A 14,455-nucleotide genomic window follows, 5' to 3' on the forward strand; every position below is an offset into this window, starting at 1 on the left:
ACCTGGATGCTGAATAACTTTTGCCAGAGGACACTGCAGTAATTCCTCCTGGCTATCGGCAGGTTTATGGCAATACCTTTGAGGGTACCTTCTTCCTTCTCCCAAATCTCCTCTCCCCGCGCTGCACCTTTTCATTACAGAAGGCATATTGTGGAGGAGCTGTGCAGCCAGACAATAAGCTTTCCCTATGGAAGAGTTACACCTGTGAAACCTTACTGACTTTTCAAAAGTGTTCCTGATGTTGAAACAGGAAGCACTGTGTCCAGGTGACAGGACCCTGTCCACCTGACCAAAACTTACCATGTTCTGGGTTTTCAAAGTCCTGGTACATTTCATCAGCTGGCGTGGTTGCAGATTGGCATAAAAAAAATATTTCATTCCAAGCTTGATGGGCCTGAAGTTTTCTTGAGAAAGGAACAGCCTCCTGCCTGACCACAGACTGCTGCACACTCCAGGCTTTTACCCTCTCACTCCACTCTGTTCTCAGCCCAGACAGGCAGGGGTTGCCTGCGCAAGTCCACATGGACCTGCACGTGGGAACACTCTTTGAGGAGAGAAGCAGCATTTCCAAGACACTCATGTACTGGTGAGTAGGATCTTTTAAACAAACATATATATATGTATTTTAAAGTAAAGAAGTACCTTTAATAGCCTCATCTATTGGGCAATTCAAATCCACACTCACTAATCAATCAGGGTTTTATAGCCAATTTGTTCAGGCATTATAAAAAAAATTATACATTAGAACAGATGGGCCCTAAATATTTCTTTTTAGTTTTGTTTGAATGAGTGACCTGGGAATCTGAATATTATGAACTACATCTGGAAGTGTGTGTGCATATGTATATATTTATAAGTGTGGGGTACAGCCAGGAGAGTGAGTCTCACTTTAAAAAGTATATTCCTTACACTGTAATTTGAAAAGGGGAAGGGGGAATTAAAAAATATAATTTTAGTTTTTAAAAGGGAATAATTAAATAGGATTTAAAATAAATGTGACATTAAATACTGGTGGGTTGTACACATTTATGGGATCCTTTATGTGAAGGAGTAAATCACACGTAATTCTTACAAAAGTCATCCTATTTAAAAAAATCACACATGCGGTTTTTAACCTTGGGGTTTAGAAACCTACTTCTAGTACTTCAGAAACTCATTTAACTCACTCTGCAGGATTCTGTCTGTGTGTGTGTGTGTGTGGGGGGGGGGGAAGCATCTTTGAGTCATGGGCACTGAATACCCTCCCAGCCCTCAGCTCTGATGACCAGGCTGGGCAGAGGCACTGAGACACCTACTTCCTCTTCCTCTCAATGTTCTTTCTGCTGCCCCAGTTCCTTGACCTGGCTACTCTTGTGTTTCATTCATGGGAAGTCTGGAGAACAGGAGATATGGCTGACAGGTTCCAGTCCTCTGAGGCTCCGATATTAAATGATACCATCAACACTCTCATACAGCTGACCAGCTTTTACAGGGTCCCTGACAGGCTGAAATAGGGGTGGGGGAGAGACACTGATTGGCTAGATGGCACAGTGCCTCTATTAGCATTTCTGCTAAAATAAAACAACCCCAAAGACACAAATCAGAGATGTCACTGATCACACCTAGATTTCAGTGAACATACAACGTGCCTGAGTGTGGGTGGGGGGGTGTCCAGGCTCAGTTTTGGGATTTGCCATCCCACTCTTTACTAATAATGCGTTTTGTTCACCTCATTAAATTAGCAGAGCCTGATGGAAGGAAAAATGGAGTATTGGGCGTATCATGCATATTATCACGTATCACAAGATATAACAGAAACCAAAAAGCAAAGTTTACTATTATCAAAATAGTTTTAGCTTAATTTCTTCTCCTAACTTTTCTTGCTTTTATAACTGTTTCCCTTCAGACTGGCAAAGATTCAGGCAGGGGCCCCTAATGGTAAAATTTAGAATTAAAAAAATATTTATTGATAATGTCTCTTTTAAAAATGTTTGGTAACCCCAACTAATCATCCAAAATGCAAACTGTAAACACAACAACAGCAAGAGAGTAACAACTGAGTGTGAGTAAGCAGACTATGAACAGGTGACAGACTGGGCAAGAATGCAGGAGGGAGCAACAAAGGACAAAGGTGCACAAGTGTGCTACAGACAGTGACAATTTGAGTGAATAAGTAATCACATTTGGACCACAGTAATTTCAATGTGACCATATAGGAAACCACTGGGCCAAATACTAAACAGGAGGCGGAATGGAGGAGCCTTCTTTGTGAGCATGCTCAGCATGTTGGCATGGGAACGAGGAAGCACAGAAGCTGTGTAGTCATCTCACAATGGATGGCTACCATTTATAGGATGCAAAGAAATTTTCTTTCTGGTCCCTGGATACAACGTATATTGTTTTTCTCTATGCTTTCCTTGACCCTGGAGGACTGCAGTTGCTGTTCCAATATCACCAAATAAACCCCTTAATAAAATAAACAAACCGTAGTAGCAGTAACACTGGGTTTGCTGGAACAACCCCTTCCCCCTACCTTGCCTATGATTTTCTTCTGGGAACGTCCAACAGGAATGGCTAAGTTTTATCAATCCACTTGATAAAGCCAGCACAATCTTCAGTCCCCCGTCACAGAGCTAGAGTGGATGGGTATGTATATGTACGTGTGGCTCTGGGAACCTGGACACTGCCTCACGTTGTAACCCTTGCCCAGAACACTGGGTCGCTTCCACTGGTGACTCCGCGGTAACTCTAGAAGTGTCATTAAATACTCAGTTCGCCACGGCTGCCACCTCCACTGTCATAGGATGATGCAGCATCTGCAGAAGCGCTGTCTGCTGCCCCCGACTGATGGGGGTGGAGTGACAGGTGCGAAGTAGGCGTGGACTTTAATATTGGGTAAATGGGTCTGAAACAAGACAGAAACATTACTAAGAGAGAGGGCTTAAACAGAAAGAGCAATGTTGCTTTTCAGAACAAACACTGAGTGGCCATGAAAGCAGGGCAGAGGCCGACCACCAGCAGCCAGATGTTGGAGAGGCCTGGGTTCTACTCTGTACCATCCCACGTTACTCTAAATGACTAAATCAGCTCACATAACTTTGGTCCCTGCTTCCATAATAATACAAGTGGGGAAAAACTTCATACTCATTTCTTAACCTGTTCCCAAAGGGATTCCTAGTTTGATTCTCATAGTTGAAATAAACTATATTTCCATAGTTGAAATAAGCTTAAGATTTTTTTCCCCAAATCACTGGGGACAGTCTTTCTTCTGATGACCTGTGGCTCTCCTCTTTGGTGTAGAAGAAATACGGCTGCAAGGACTCCCCACTGCAGCTATGCTCTCAGTCCTCTAGGGCTGAAGGGAAAGGAGGAGCTGAGGCCAAGAGAAAATCAAGATGAGGTTGGTGCTCCTTTATGTGCTCAGGTGCCATATGGTCAACATGGAGTTTTTAGAGGTTGGCTATAAAGGATAACAAGCACAGTGCCTTTCCCACAGCAGGTGTGAAGCAGAAGTTCCAATAAATGTCTTTTGAGCGGAAAAATCTAATATATAGATCCGTTCAGCCTTTTATAACCTCCTTGCTGGCAACCTGTCTTCCAGTCATTTGGCTATGCATGGGTCTCTCTACTACAGGGCAGGGGTGGGGGGAGGGGTGCAAACAGAAAAAGGGAAAAAATTACTTGATCCATTTGTTGTCTTAAAAAAAAAATCCCACCTGGACGGTGTGGTTCAGTGGTTGAGCACGGACCCATAAACCAAAAAGGTCACTGGGGTTCAATTGCTGGTTGGGACACATGCCGGGTTGAGGGCTAGATCCATAGTGGGGGAGTATAGGAGGCAGCCGATCAATGATGTTTCTCTCTCATCCATCTTTTCCTCTCCCTTCCCCTCTCTCTAAAAATCAATACGAGCATATTTTGAAATAAATAAAAATCCCAGCAAGAGGGGTTGATATGAAAGAAAATATAAATTAAAAATTTAAATCCTATTTAATTAAATATTTTTTGTTATTCCTTTCTTTCCTTTAGAACCAAAATGTGGCATATGCGTCTGACTCCAGGCATGTTATTAAACTCTGGACATTACTGGAGTAACTGCTGGGAGGAGACCTATTTTTCTTTCCTCAGTGGGTATTTTCCTACTACATTTCCACCTGAAACTATCTTCCTGTACGTTTGCTTTCCATTTCTCCCATCTTTGCTAAATGTCTAAGTAAATTTAAAAATCAAAGGAATCTAAATCTAAAAAAAAGAAAAAGAAAGGGTGCTGAGAACTCTAGAGCTGGAGGGTGATGCAGCCATCTTTACCCTGAGTCTCTTGATTCCAGCCCGTGAGATCTGCTGGCAGTCATAGAGTTCTATCCGCTCAAGGCTGTGACAGCTCTTCAAGTGCTCCAGGGATGCGTCTGTGATTAGTGGGCAGTTGTCCAGTTCAATCACCTCCAGCTGGTCATGAGCGCAGGCCCCATTCCCCAGGTGACGAATTCCATCGTCTGTGATCAGCTCACAGTGAGACAGACTCTGCAGCCAAAGAGAGCAAGGAAGGACACTGAAATATCTTATGGCATTCTTCCAGCAAGAGGCCTGTGTAACATCACAGAGACCTTTCTAGTTTGATGTTGATGCATAAGGAACCATCACTAGATCCATGTGGTAAATGAAGAAAGCAAATTAGAGTTGCTGGGGTTCTGCTTTTGACAATCAATGATAGACATTTCTCTTTCTGATTCTAAATATACTTTGTGAATTTATGCAATGACTATGATATAGTTCATAAACAAAATAAAATACTACCTATTTGCGCCCCCACCCCCCATACACACAAATGAACACTTTTCTTCTTTACAGGGATAAGTGGGGCTCAAGCTTTTCCTGAACAAAAATTCCTAGAATTTGGACTACATATTGATTACCTGGTACAGGGGGAGGCCAAGTTAATTAAATGAACTTGATTCTGATAGCTGTCAGATATAGTTATCTCTTCATATAAATCTCTTGACTGTATCAATTTTCCTTAAGTTCCTGGTTCCTACACGTGAAACTCAGAACCCTTAACCCAATTTGGATAGCAAGGTGCCACCAAATACACCAAAAATGAACCTAGATACAGAATGATTAACCATGCCCGGCTGGTGTGACTCAGTGGTTAAGCGTTGACCTATGAACCAGGAGGTCACAGTTTGATTCCCAATTGGGGCACATGCCTGGGTTGTGGGCTCAAATCCCCAGTGTGGGGTGTGCAGGAGATAGCTGATCAATGATTCTCTCTCATCAGTGATATTTCAATCTTTCTCTCCCTCTCCGTTCCTCTCTGAAATCAGTAACAAAAAATATATATTTAAAAAAAGGAATGGTTAACCAGAACCATTAGTATTACAAGGAACAGTAACAGAGAATTCTCCCTAGTAAAAGCCTTGATTGCTTCTGTTTTGGTCTAAAGTTGAAGCAAACTGTATTTCTGGCCATCAACTCCCAGGACCTCTGGAAATTTTAACACCATTCAGGTTGGAGTTCAAGTGTGAGGGAGAACTCATACTTTCCACGTCAGTTTTCAATTTCCAAGTATTGACAAAGAAAACATTTAACATTTCTTAATTCCTCTCTTGGTCCTCTGTTAAGTTGACAATTTGGAGAAATATGCTTTCCCAAAATGGTAGCCAGTAACCAAGAGGAAAGTAAGAGCTGGGCTTTGATTAAATCTAAATATAATAAATAGCCCTGGCTGGTGTGGTTCCGTTGGTTGAGCGTCATCCCATGCACTGAAAAGTGGCCAGTTCGATTCCTCGTCAGGGCACATGCTGTTTGCAGGCTCAGCCCCCAGACGGAGTGTGACAGGAAGCAACCAATCTACCTTTGTCTCTCCTCCCCTTTCTCTCTCTCTAAAATCAGTATTTAAATCTGGTAAACACGTAAAATTTTCAGTCACACTCACCAATACTTGAAGTCGAGGACAGTGTATAGAAAGTTGGATTAAGGTGCTATCTGTTATCTGAAAGAAACACATAAGCTTATTTTAGGTATAATTCCAAGAAAAAAAACTCATGGCCCGTACCTCACTCTTGACTATACTTGTAATCTAGACTGATATCCTGATATCAATTCTCAAATAACAAAATCTTGAGGTTGATATCCCAATGGATACCTGAATCATTGAGAAACCAGGCTTGAACATATCTACTATTCTCTAGTCTTCATCTTTGAGCAGACTGAAAACTTTGAGCAGGTTGAAAACTGTTTTGTTTTTTAAATGAATGAAAATCTGTCTCCTCATAACTTCTACCCACTATACTTTGTTGTACCTCCTTAAAACCATCACAGAAAACAACAAGGAAGATACTGCTCCATGAAAAAAGATTAATGGTATCTTTTTGGGTGCCAGTTATCTTCCCAATGGTGGCACAAAGGGGCTGCTGGAATCTGGGTTACCTACTAACATTCAGGAAGGAAAAACTCCTAAAAGGAAAAACAGTCTTTTATAATTATCTTAGGACAAAAAGTAAATCAGTGCTTCTTTTCAAATTCTTCCAAATCTGAGGTATTATATTATTCTAATATAGGATGTCAGGGGGGTGGGGGGCTGGAGCAGACAGGTGTGTGCACGTCACTCAGAAGGACTAATACTGGAAAGGACACTAAGCATGTGTAAGAGATAAGCGGACAGAAACAAATTTCAGTTTAAGAAGTAATAGCTGCTAAGTAGTGTTGGATAACAAGTAATTTAGAAAAAATTGACCTCAATAGACCCAAGGATCTTCTTTATTTTGACCATTAGTAAAATTCATTATTCTATCTTCTTTTTAGGAGTCTCCCATCAAAGTTTCTCCTCAATCAACTAATCTCAAAGCTCTTAAAATTGGTAAGAAAAGATATTGCTATTAAGGCAGTATCTGGTTGCCTGCCTTAAGGGCAGGGCTCCATACAGACTCAGGTCTCTAGGGCTAAGGGTCCAGCGTCCAGTTAAGCTAAAAAGGGCAGGGCTATATATCAGTGTGATGGGGCTTTAATTATTTACTAATATCAAAACCCTGTAGGTCTAAGGAAATATCTTATGGCTTGAATGGGCTTTCTTCCTTTCCAATGGCAACCTTACTGATGACATACATTTTCCCCTGAACACAGATACCATGAGTCCTCTGCTAGGTGTGCCTGGAGAGTCAGCAGTGGAGAGCCAGCAGTGCTGCTAGGCACTGCGTTACACCAGGGGAGGGAAGCCAACGTTCTCATGTGCATGTTACATAAGTTTCTATTATATTGTACTTCTGAGTAAAAATCCACAATCTTACTTGAACACACTCTTCCAGGTCCATCTTTTCAAGCTCATGGCAATTCTATAAAACACAAAACCAAACATTACAATACAAATATTTAAAATATGGGGAAACTTTAAGGCCAGAAAACGAAGTGGTATTCAATATCAATCTGCCTGAAAGCAAAGGTCCTTCCCCTTGTTCCATACATTGGTCAAAGACAGTTATAATTTTAAATACTATAATTATACAAGCTAGTAGCTGTGGCATGAGAACGCCCTGGAACATCAGCCACAGGGAAGTTCCCCCACACCCCACACACCCTTAGTTCTGAGGCCATTCCACATCTCCATCCTTGCTCATTCTTCTGAAATAAAAATCCCAAACAAAACTTACATAGAACCTGGAGAAAATACTCACCCTGGCCAGAGTGGTAAAGCCTACATCTGTTAATTGAGAACACCTTGCCACTTCTAATATTCTGTTAAAAAAACCAAAGTGAAAGTAAAGTCCTTGGTCCCTGAAAACCACGTTTATTAAAACAGCAAGAATTTAAGAAAACAACCTCCTAGTCCCTAAGGACTACATAATATAATGACATTAATAGCCAAACAAGTCTCCATAGAGATCTTGCTAATCCTATTCATGAAGTCATCATAAAGTGGTCCTGTAAATACAACACTGCAGACTTATGCAATCAGAAGAATGTAAGAGAAGCTTGTAGTTAATGCCAAAATGCATTTAAAAGACTTCTCCACAAACAATAGAGTGCTGAAGGCGGGGGGGGGGGGGGGGGGCGGGGGGGGGGGAGGCAGGCTGAAGGGGGTTAATGGGGGGGAAAGGGGACATATATAATACTTTCAACAATAAAGCATTATCTAAAAAAAGAAGAAAAGCAACGAACAAGCAAAATAATAATAATAATAATAATAATAATAATAAAATAAATGAAAAGGCTTTTGATGGCATATTGCTTGCACCCAGAGGACAGCCTGCTTCTAGAAAACAAGGGAAATGGACATGGTACTCTGTTAATCTGTTGCTAAAGAAAATTATTCTCTTTTCCTATTTTACATGTAGGCCCACTCAGATTTAGATAGATTTTTAAAATGTTATAAAAGGACTGGTTAATTATAGGCCTATCCCAAACATGAAATTCCATACTTATGAAAAAATAACCTTATGTTTCCTGGCTCCTCCCACATGTTCCCAGGGAGGCCCAGTGGAGAGGGGAGCTGAGCTGGCAGCCACTGACCTATTCAGGAACTGCTACACAACAACCTAAATACCAACCACAGGACTGAGGAGTCAAACATAGCTTTTCTGTGAAAAGTTTGGTGGCATCTGCACTATGGAACCATAGAATATTTATGTTTGCTTACAAATTACTTACAGACGTATAAGAAATCATTATCAACTGACAATCTCTAGAGGGGTTGGAGGGAATCAATGGGGGGAAAAAGGGAGCAATATGTAATACTTTCAACAATAAAGATAAATTAGCTTGGCCAGTGTGGCTATGTGATTGAGCATCGGCCTATAAAGCAGGAGGTCAAGGTTCGCTTCCAGGTCAGGGCATTTGCCCAGTTGCGACTCGATCTCCAATAGGAGATGTACAGGAGGCAGCCGATCAATGATTCCCTCTCCCTTCCTTTCTGTAATCAATAAAAATATAAAAAAACAAAAATAAAAAAGATAAAAAAAGAGAAGAGAATGCTGTGTCTAATGGAAAAACATGAACTGATTGAAGTATCACAACTGAGAGTCTTTCTGTTCTAACAATAAGAAAACACGAAAGAGGAGGAAGCTGAACGCCCCTCTCTTTAAAACAAAAAGGGACCAGGTAAGCCCCAGCTGATTTGGCTCAGTGGACAGATCATCAGCCTGTGGACTGAAGGGTCCCAGGTTCAATTCTGGTCAAAGGCACATGCCCGGGTTGTGGGCTCAATCCCCAGTGAGGGGCATGCCGGAGGCATCAATGATTCTCTCTCATCATTGATGTTTCTGTCTCTCTCTCCCTCTCTAAAATCAATAAAAATTTTTTTAAAAAGGAAATCCTATATAATAAATCCCTAATATAAAAATTGACCGAATGGCGGAATGACAGGTCGCTATGATGTGCACTAATCACCAGGAGGCAGACTCTCAACTTAGGAGCTGCCCCCGGGTGGTCAGTGCACTCCCATAGGGGGAGCACCACTCAGCCAGAAGCCGGGCTCAAGGCTGGCGGTGCAGTGGCAGTGGCAGGAGCCTCTCCCACCTCCATGGCAGTCCTAAGGAGCAGCAAATGGAGTAGTAAGGAGCAGCGAGCAGGTGGGTGGTAAGGAGCAAGGGGTCACAAACTACAAGAGGAATCCCGGGCCTAAGCTGGTAGTCGGACATCCCCCGAGGAGTCCTGGACTACGAGAGGGCACAGGCTGGGCTGAGGGCCTCCCCCCCACGCACGAATTTCATGCACTGGGCCTCTAGGGGGTAATATTTTTAGACAGGAGTTTGGCTACCTCCTTAGCTCCTGAATAGAATTCTACTCTAGGCTTCTGATATTACTTATTTTGACAAACAAGTCTATGATCTATTAAGGAATTTTGATACTGTAGCCAGATTTTCTTTCACTAATTACAGTCAGGCCTATGGCCAGATGATTACAAAAAAAGTTTAATAAATGATTATTCTACATCAAATAAGTGGTTTCTGGAGCCAGACTGCCTGGGTTTGAATCCTTGCTCCTGCACTTACTCTAGCTGTGAGACCTTGAACAGGTTACTTGACCTCTCTGGGCTTCAGTTTTCTTCATCTATAATATGGAGATAATAACAGGGCTTATATGGTGTTTGATGATTAAGTAAATTAATATTTGTGAATCACTTACAACAATGGCTAGTATGTCTAATATATAAATATAATAATATTTAGCCAATCCTATATTTAGGCAGAGAGGTGGAGCAATGAAGAAATAAGGCTTGCTCTAAATTACCATTAATAAGCATAAAGGGAGGTTCTCCTATAGGGCTGTTTTTTTCTTTTTAAATACTTTCTGCTATGTACCTAGCATCATTATTACAACATAAATGACCATAGGACAGGCCTTCAAAAACTCTTCAGAAAGGAATTACAGATGCTCCTTGCCTTGTGATGGGGTTATGTCCAGACAAACCCCTCAAAAGTAGAAAATATTGTTAAGTCAAAAGTGTATTGCCGAACCGGTTTGGCTCAGTGGATAGGGTGTCGGCCTGCGGACTGAAGGGTCCCAGGTTCGATTCCGGTCAAGGGCATGTACCTTGGTTGCGGGCACATCCCCAGTGGGGGGTGTGCAGGAGGCAGCTGATCGATCTCTCTCATCGATGTTTCTAACTCTCTGTCCCTCTCCCTTCTTCTCTGTAAAAAAATCAATAAAATATTTTTTAAAAAAAGTGCATTTAATACCCCTAACCTCCCAAACATCATAATTTTAGCCAAGCCTACATTACATGTGCTCAGAACACTTACATTAGCCTCCAGTTGGGCAAAATCATCTAACACAAGCTTATTTTATAATAAAATGTTGACTATCTCATGTAATTGATTTATTATGTGTATCACCTTCCACCATCATAAAGTCAAAGAATCGTAAGTTGGCCCTGGCTGGTTTGGCTCAGTGGATAGAGCATTGGCCTGCGGACTGAAGGGTCCTGGGTTCGATTCTGATCAAGGGCATGTACCTTGGTTGCGGGCACGTCCCTGGTGGGGGGTGTGCAGGAGGCAGCTGATCAATGTTTCTCTCTCATTGATATTTCTAACTCTCTATACCTCTCCCTTCCTCTCTGTAAAAAATCAATAAAAATATAGTAAAAAAAAAAAGAATAATAAGTTGAACCATTTTAAGTAGGGGACCATCTTACATATGAAAGCGTTAGTAAGATAAAATGCCTCTTTCTTTTCTCAAGTAATAAAACAAAGTGATTTTTTTTCTAGTCTGGCTGGCAAGAAGTAAAAAATGGAGACTATTATCCGCTGGTTCAGGCCAATTACATGTAAATTCAATAAAGTATAAAGCAAGACAGAGGGCATCTAAAAGGGTAGTGGCCTTGTAGTGTCTACCTCATAAATTTCAAGGTTCCAAGTGAAGGAGGCCTCTGTTCTCTTCCCAATATTTTTAAGCTAAACAAGAAATGTTGCCCTGGCTGGGTAGCTCAATTGGTTAAGGTGCCACCCCGCTATGCCCAGTCAGGGCACATACAAGAATGAACCAATGGCCCTGTCTGGGTGGCTCACTTGGTTGGAGCGTTGTCCCGTATACCAAAAGTTTGCAGGATGGATTCCTGGTCAGGGTAGACACCTAGATTGCGGGTTTCATCCCCGGTTTTGTGTGTATAGGAGGTAACCAATCCATGTTTCTTTCTCACATCGATGTTTCTCTCTCTCTTCCTCTCTAAAATCAATAAACATATCCTTGGATGAGGATAAAAAAATAAAAATGAAAATAAAGAATCAATCAATAAATGCATAAATAAGTGGAACACAAATCTGTGGGGGTTTTTTCTCTCTAAAACCCAATGCATTTAAAAAAAAAAAGAAATTTTACCTAAGCCGTGGGCAGTTCTGACCCAGAGCATTCAGGATGGCATCCGTGATGTTGGAGCAGCCGGAGGCACAGAGGGACTGTAACTTATGGCACCCTCTACATATAGTAATGAGACCTTCATCTGTGATTTGCTAGAAAAAAGAGCAAAAAATCCCCATAGATATTAGTAACTTTGCAGAAAAGGAAAAAACGTCACCTGTGAAAAGAAGTACCAAAAAGAAATAAAAGCAGATTTAATATTAATCAGATAGCAGACCTAAAGGAAAAGGAACACAATTTGTTTTTTTCCTCCCAGTTTCTTTTGATTTAGTTTGCAAGAGAATCTGTGCTCATTTCGGGGGCAAGAAGCTATAAAGGGATTCTTTTAATCTAATCAGTTGGGAACAGCGTGGGGAGTGTCATGGTGTACATTCAATTAAATGGTTTTAAAACCTAGAAAACCAATAAAAATGGCAGTATTTTAATAGTTTAAACATACTAACAAGTTCAAAATTGATACTAAATTACTAGAAACTTATTTTAAAAAACAAAACCACCCGTGGATGACAACTGCAGTCTCATATCAACCACAGATTCATTTATTTTTATATTTTTGTTTTCTAATAAAGAATATTCTAATTTATGGAAACAGTTGTGTCTAGCTCAAATATAATTTTGTAGGTTTCAAATTATTTTAAAATTAAAAAGAACAAAGATGTGTCCGGCCGGTGTTGCTCAGTGGTTGAGTGTTGACCTCTGACCCAGGAGGTTGTGGGTTGATTCCCGGTCAGGTACATGCCGGGGTCGTGGGCTCAGTCCCTGGTAAGGGGAGTATAGGAGGCAGCCAATGGATGACTCTCTCTCATCATTGATGTTTCTATCCCTCTCTGCCTCTCCCTTTCTCTCTCTGAAATCAACAAAAATATATTAAAAAGAAAAAAAAGAACAGAGATGTTACATGGAAGCATGGAACAGAGTTTGGAATCTCCGAGGGAATGTGGGGGGGGGGGGCGGTAGAGGGTGGGAGGTAATCAACCAAGGACCTTGTATATGCATGGCCCATGGACACAGATAATGAGGCAATGAGGGCCTGGGGCAGGGGGCGGAGGCGGGCTGGAGTAAAGGGGACATATGTAATACTTAACAAAAAAGAATTATTTTTTTAAAAAAATCATGCCCAGCCAGAGTGGTTCTTAGTTCATAGGTCCATGCTCAACCACTGAGCCATGCTGGCCAAGCCTTTTTAATATATTTTTTTAATTGAATTTATCGAGGTGACATTAGTTTATAAATCATTTTTAATGTTTTAAAGTCTTTAAGAAATTACAGAGGAAGAAGAGGAGAAAAGTAAGTCATATTACCATTACTTTGAATTTTAGAAAGTAAAATTTACTAAATTCTATGTTTTTAAATTAGTCAAGAAAAAGAGAATGGATCAAGAATGTACTTTCGTCACTTCAATTTGGGCAGGAAAATGAAGTCTCATGAACATTAAGCATCACATGGAAGGAATGATGAAGGAGTAACTCATGTCCTAATATCTGGGGAAAGGGAAACAGTAAAATAAATACATGATAGAACTGGTTCTTTATGCTTCTCAACTGTGTTTTTTGCCTGCTGAAAGGGTAAAGGAAATGAAAGTACAGTGGTAAATGGTAGGTATGGTATATGTGTATGTACAAATGTGTATGCAACATATATATACAAATATATACAGAATGTATGCGTGTATATGCATATAAAAATCTGAAGACGCTCAAGAACAGTTTTTTCCTATCATTTTAAGATGATGGTTTCATGTTTACCATCGTTATATAAGCTCTTTCTCTCAGGTCAGTTTCATGAATAAAATTAGGCAAATCTGGTAACGAGCAGCTATGGCAATCGAATGAAAAGGAAGGGGTGGTCAGAATGGAAAAGAATGTCATTTCTTTAACTCAGTCCCCAGAAGCCTCCTAAGCAGAAGCACCACCCCTAAGGGCTGAAGGGCAAGTTGCTGAAATTGTACAAAATGTGGCAGTTTTAAACTAAAATATCATCTTTAAACTAAGCAGCCACTATGCTCTCAAGTTTTAGGTGATTAAACAAGAAGGGGAGAGTATAATAATCAAAAGGCCTAGTAAATACAAGGAAAACCCTCATCAACTTTTTTCATTGCTAAGAGAGGCTCTCATTCCAAAGCAACACACATATGTACTTTCTAAGGCAAGAGAGAAAAGCTAAAGGTGCATTGCCAATGTTCCAGGATACTGAAGTTTCAGCAAATTCTTCAAGTAAAATTGAGGATTTTGGGATAGAAACAAAAAAGTTGATAGTCTAAAGAAACATGTGAACTGCAAATACTATTAGAGTATAATTTAAAGGGCACATTTTGCTTGCCATCTGTTTAGATCAGTGGTTCCCAATAGTTCTGACTTACTGATAGATCTTAATCAATGGGACTGCAATGAACTTCTCAAAAATATTTTAAATACTGAAGCTTGTGAATGATTTAATTCTATATAGTAGAGTAGTCTTATATAGAAAAGAAAAGGAGGAAGTTATAGGTTAGCCTATTTAGAATTTGGAATTCTGAATAAACTACACATTTATCCATGTCAAAGCCCCTGGGAGAGCCCAGCCAATGTGGCTCAGTGGTGGAGCGTCAACCCATGAACCGAGAGGTTACTGGAACACTCTCCCAGTCAGG

At 40.7% G+C, this 14,455-nt stretch overlaps 1 protein-coding gene across 3 annotated transcripts in view; it reads right to left on the reverse strand.

Annotated features, from left to right (window-relative positions):
- Positions 1-623: 623 nt before the first annotated feature.
- The window catches only part of FBXL20 (F-box and leucine rich repeat protein 20), a 63,371-nt gene continuing 49,539 nt past the window's right edge, over positions 624-14,455 (reverse strand). For all 3 annotated transcript variants that reach the window (XM_059670854.1, XM_059670855.1, XM_059670852.1), the window contains 6 exons: positions 11,788-11,918; positions 7,647-7,707; positions 7,263-7,307; positions 5,912-5,968; positions 4,288-4,500; positions 624-2,884 (listed from right to left, as the gene is read on the reverse strand). In XM_059670854.1, coding sequence (XP_059526837.1) covers positions 2,777-2,884; positions 4,288-4,500; positions 5,912-5,968; positions 7,263-7,307; positions 7,647-7,707; positions 11,788-11,918 — 615 coding nt within the window. In that variant the 3' untranslated portion in view covers positions 624-2,776. The remainder of the gene's footprint in view (positions 2,885-4,287; positions 4,501-5,911; positions 5,969-7,262; positions 7,308-7,646; positions 7,708-11,787; positions 11,919-14,455) is intronic.

This window comes from Myotis daubentonii, chromosome 16, assembly GCF_963259705.1.
Source record: "Myotis daubentonii chromosome 16, mMyoDau2.1, whole genome shotgun sequence".
In the NCBI taxonomy this organism is placed as follows: Eukaryota; Metazoa; Chordata; class Mammalia; order Chiroptera; family Vespertilionidae; genus Myotis; species Myotis daubentonii.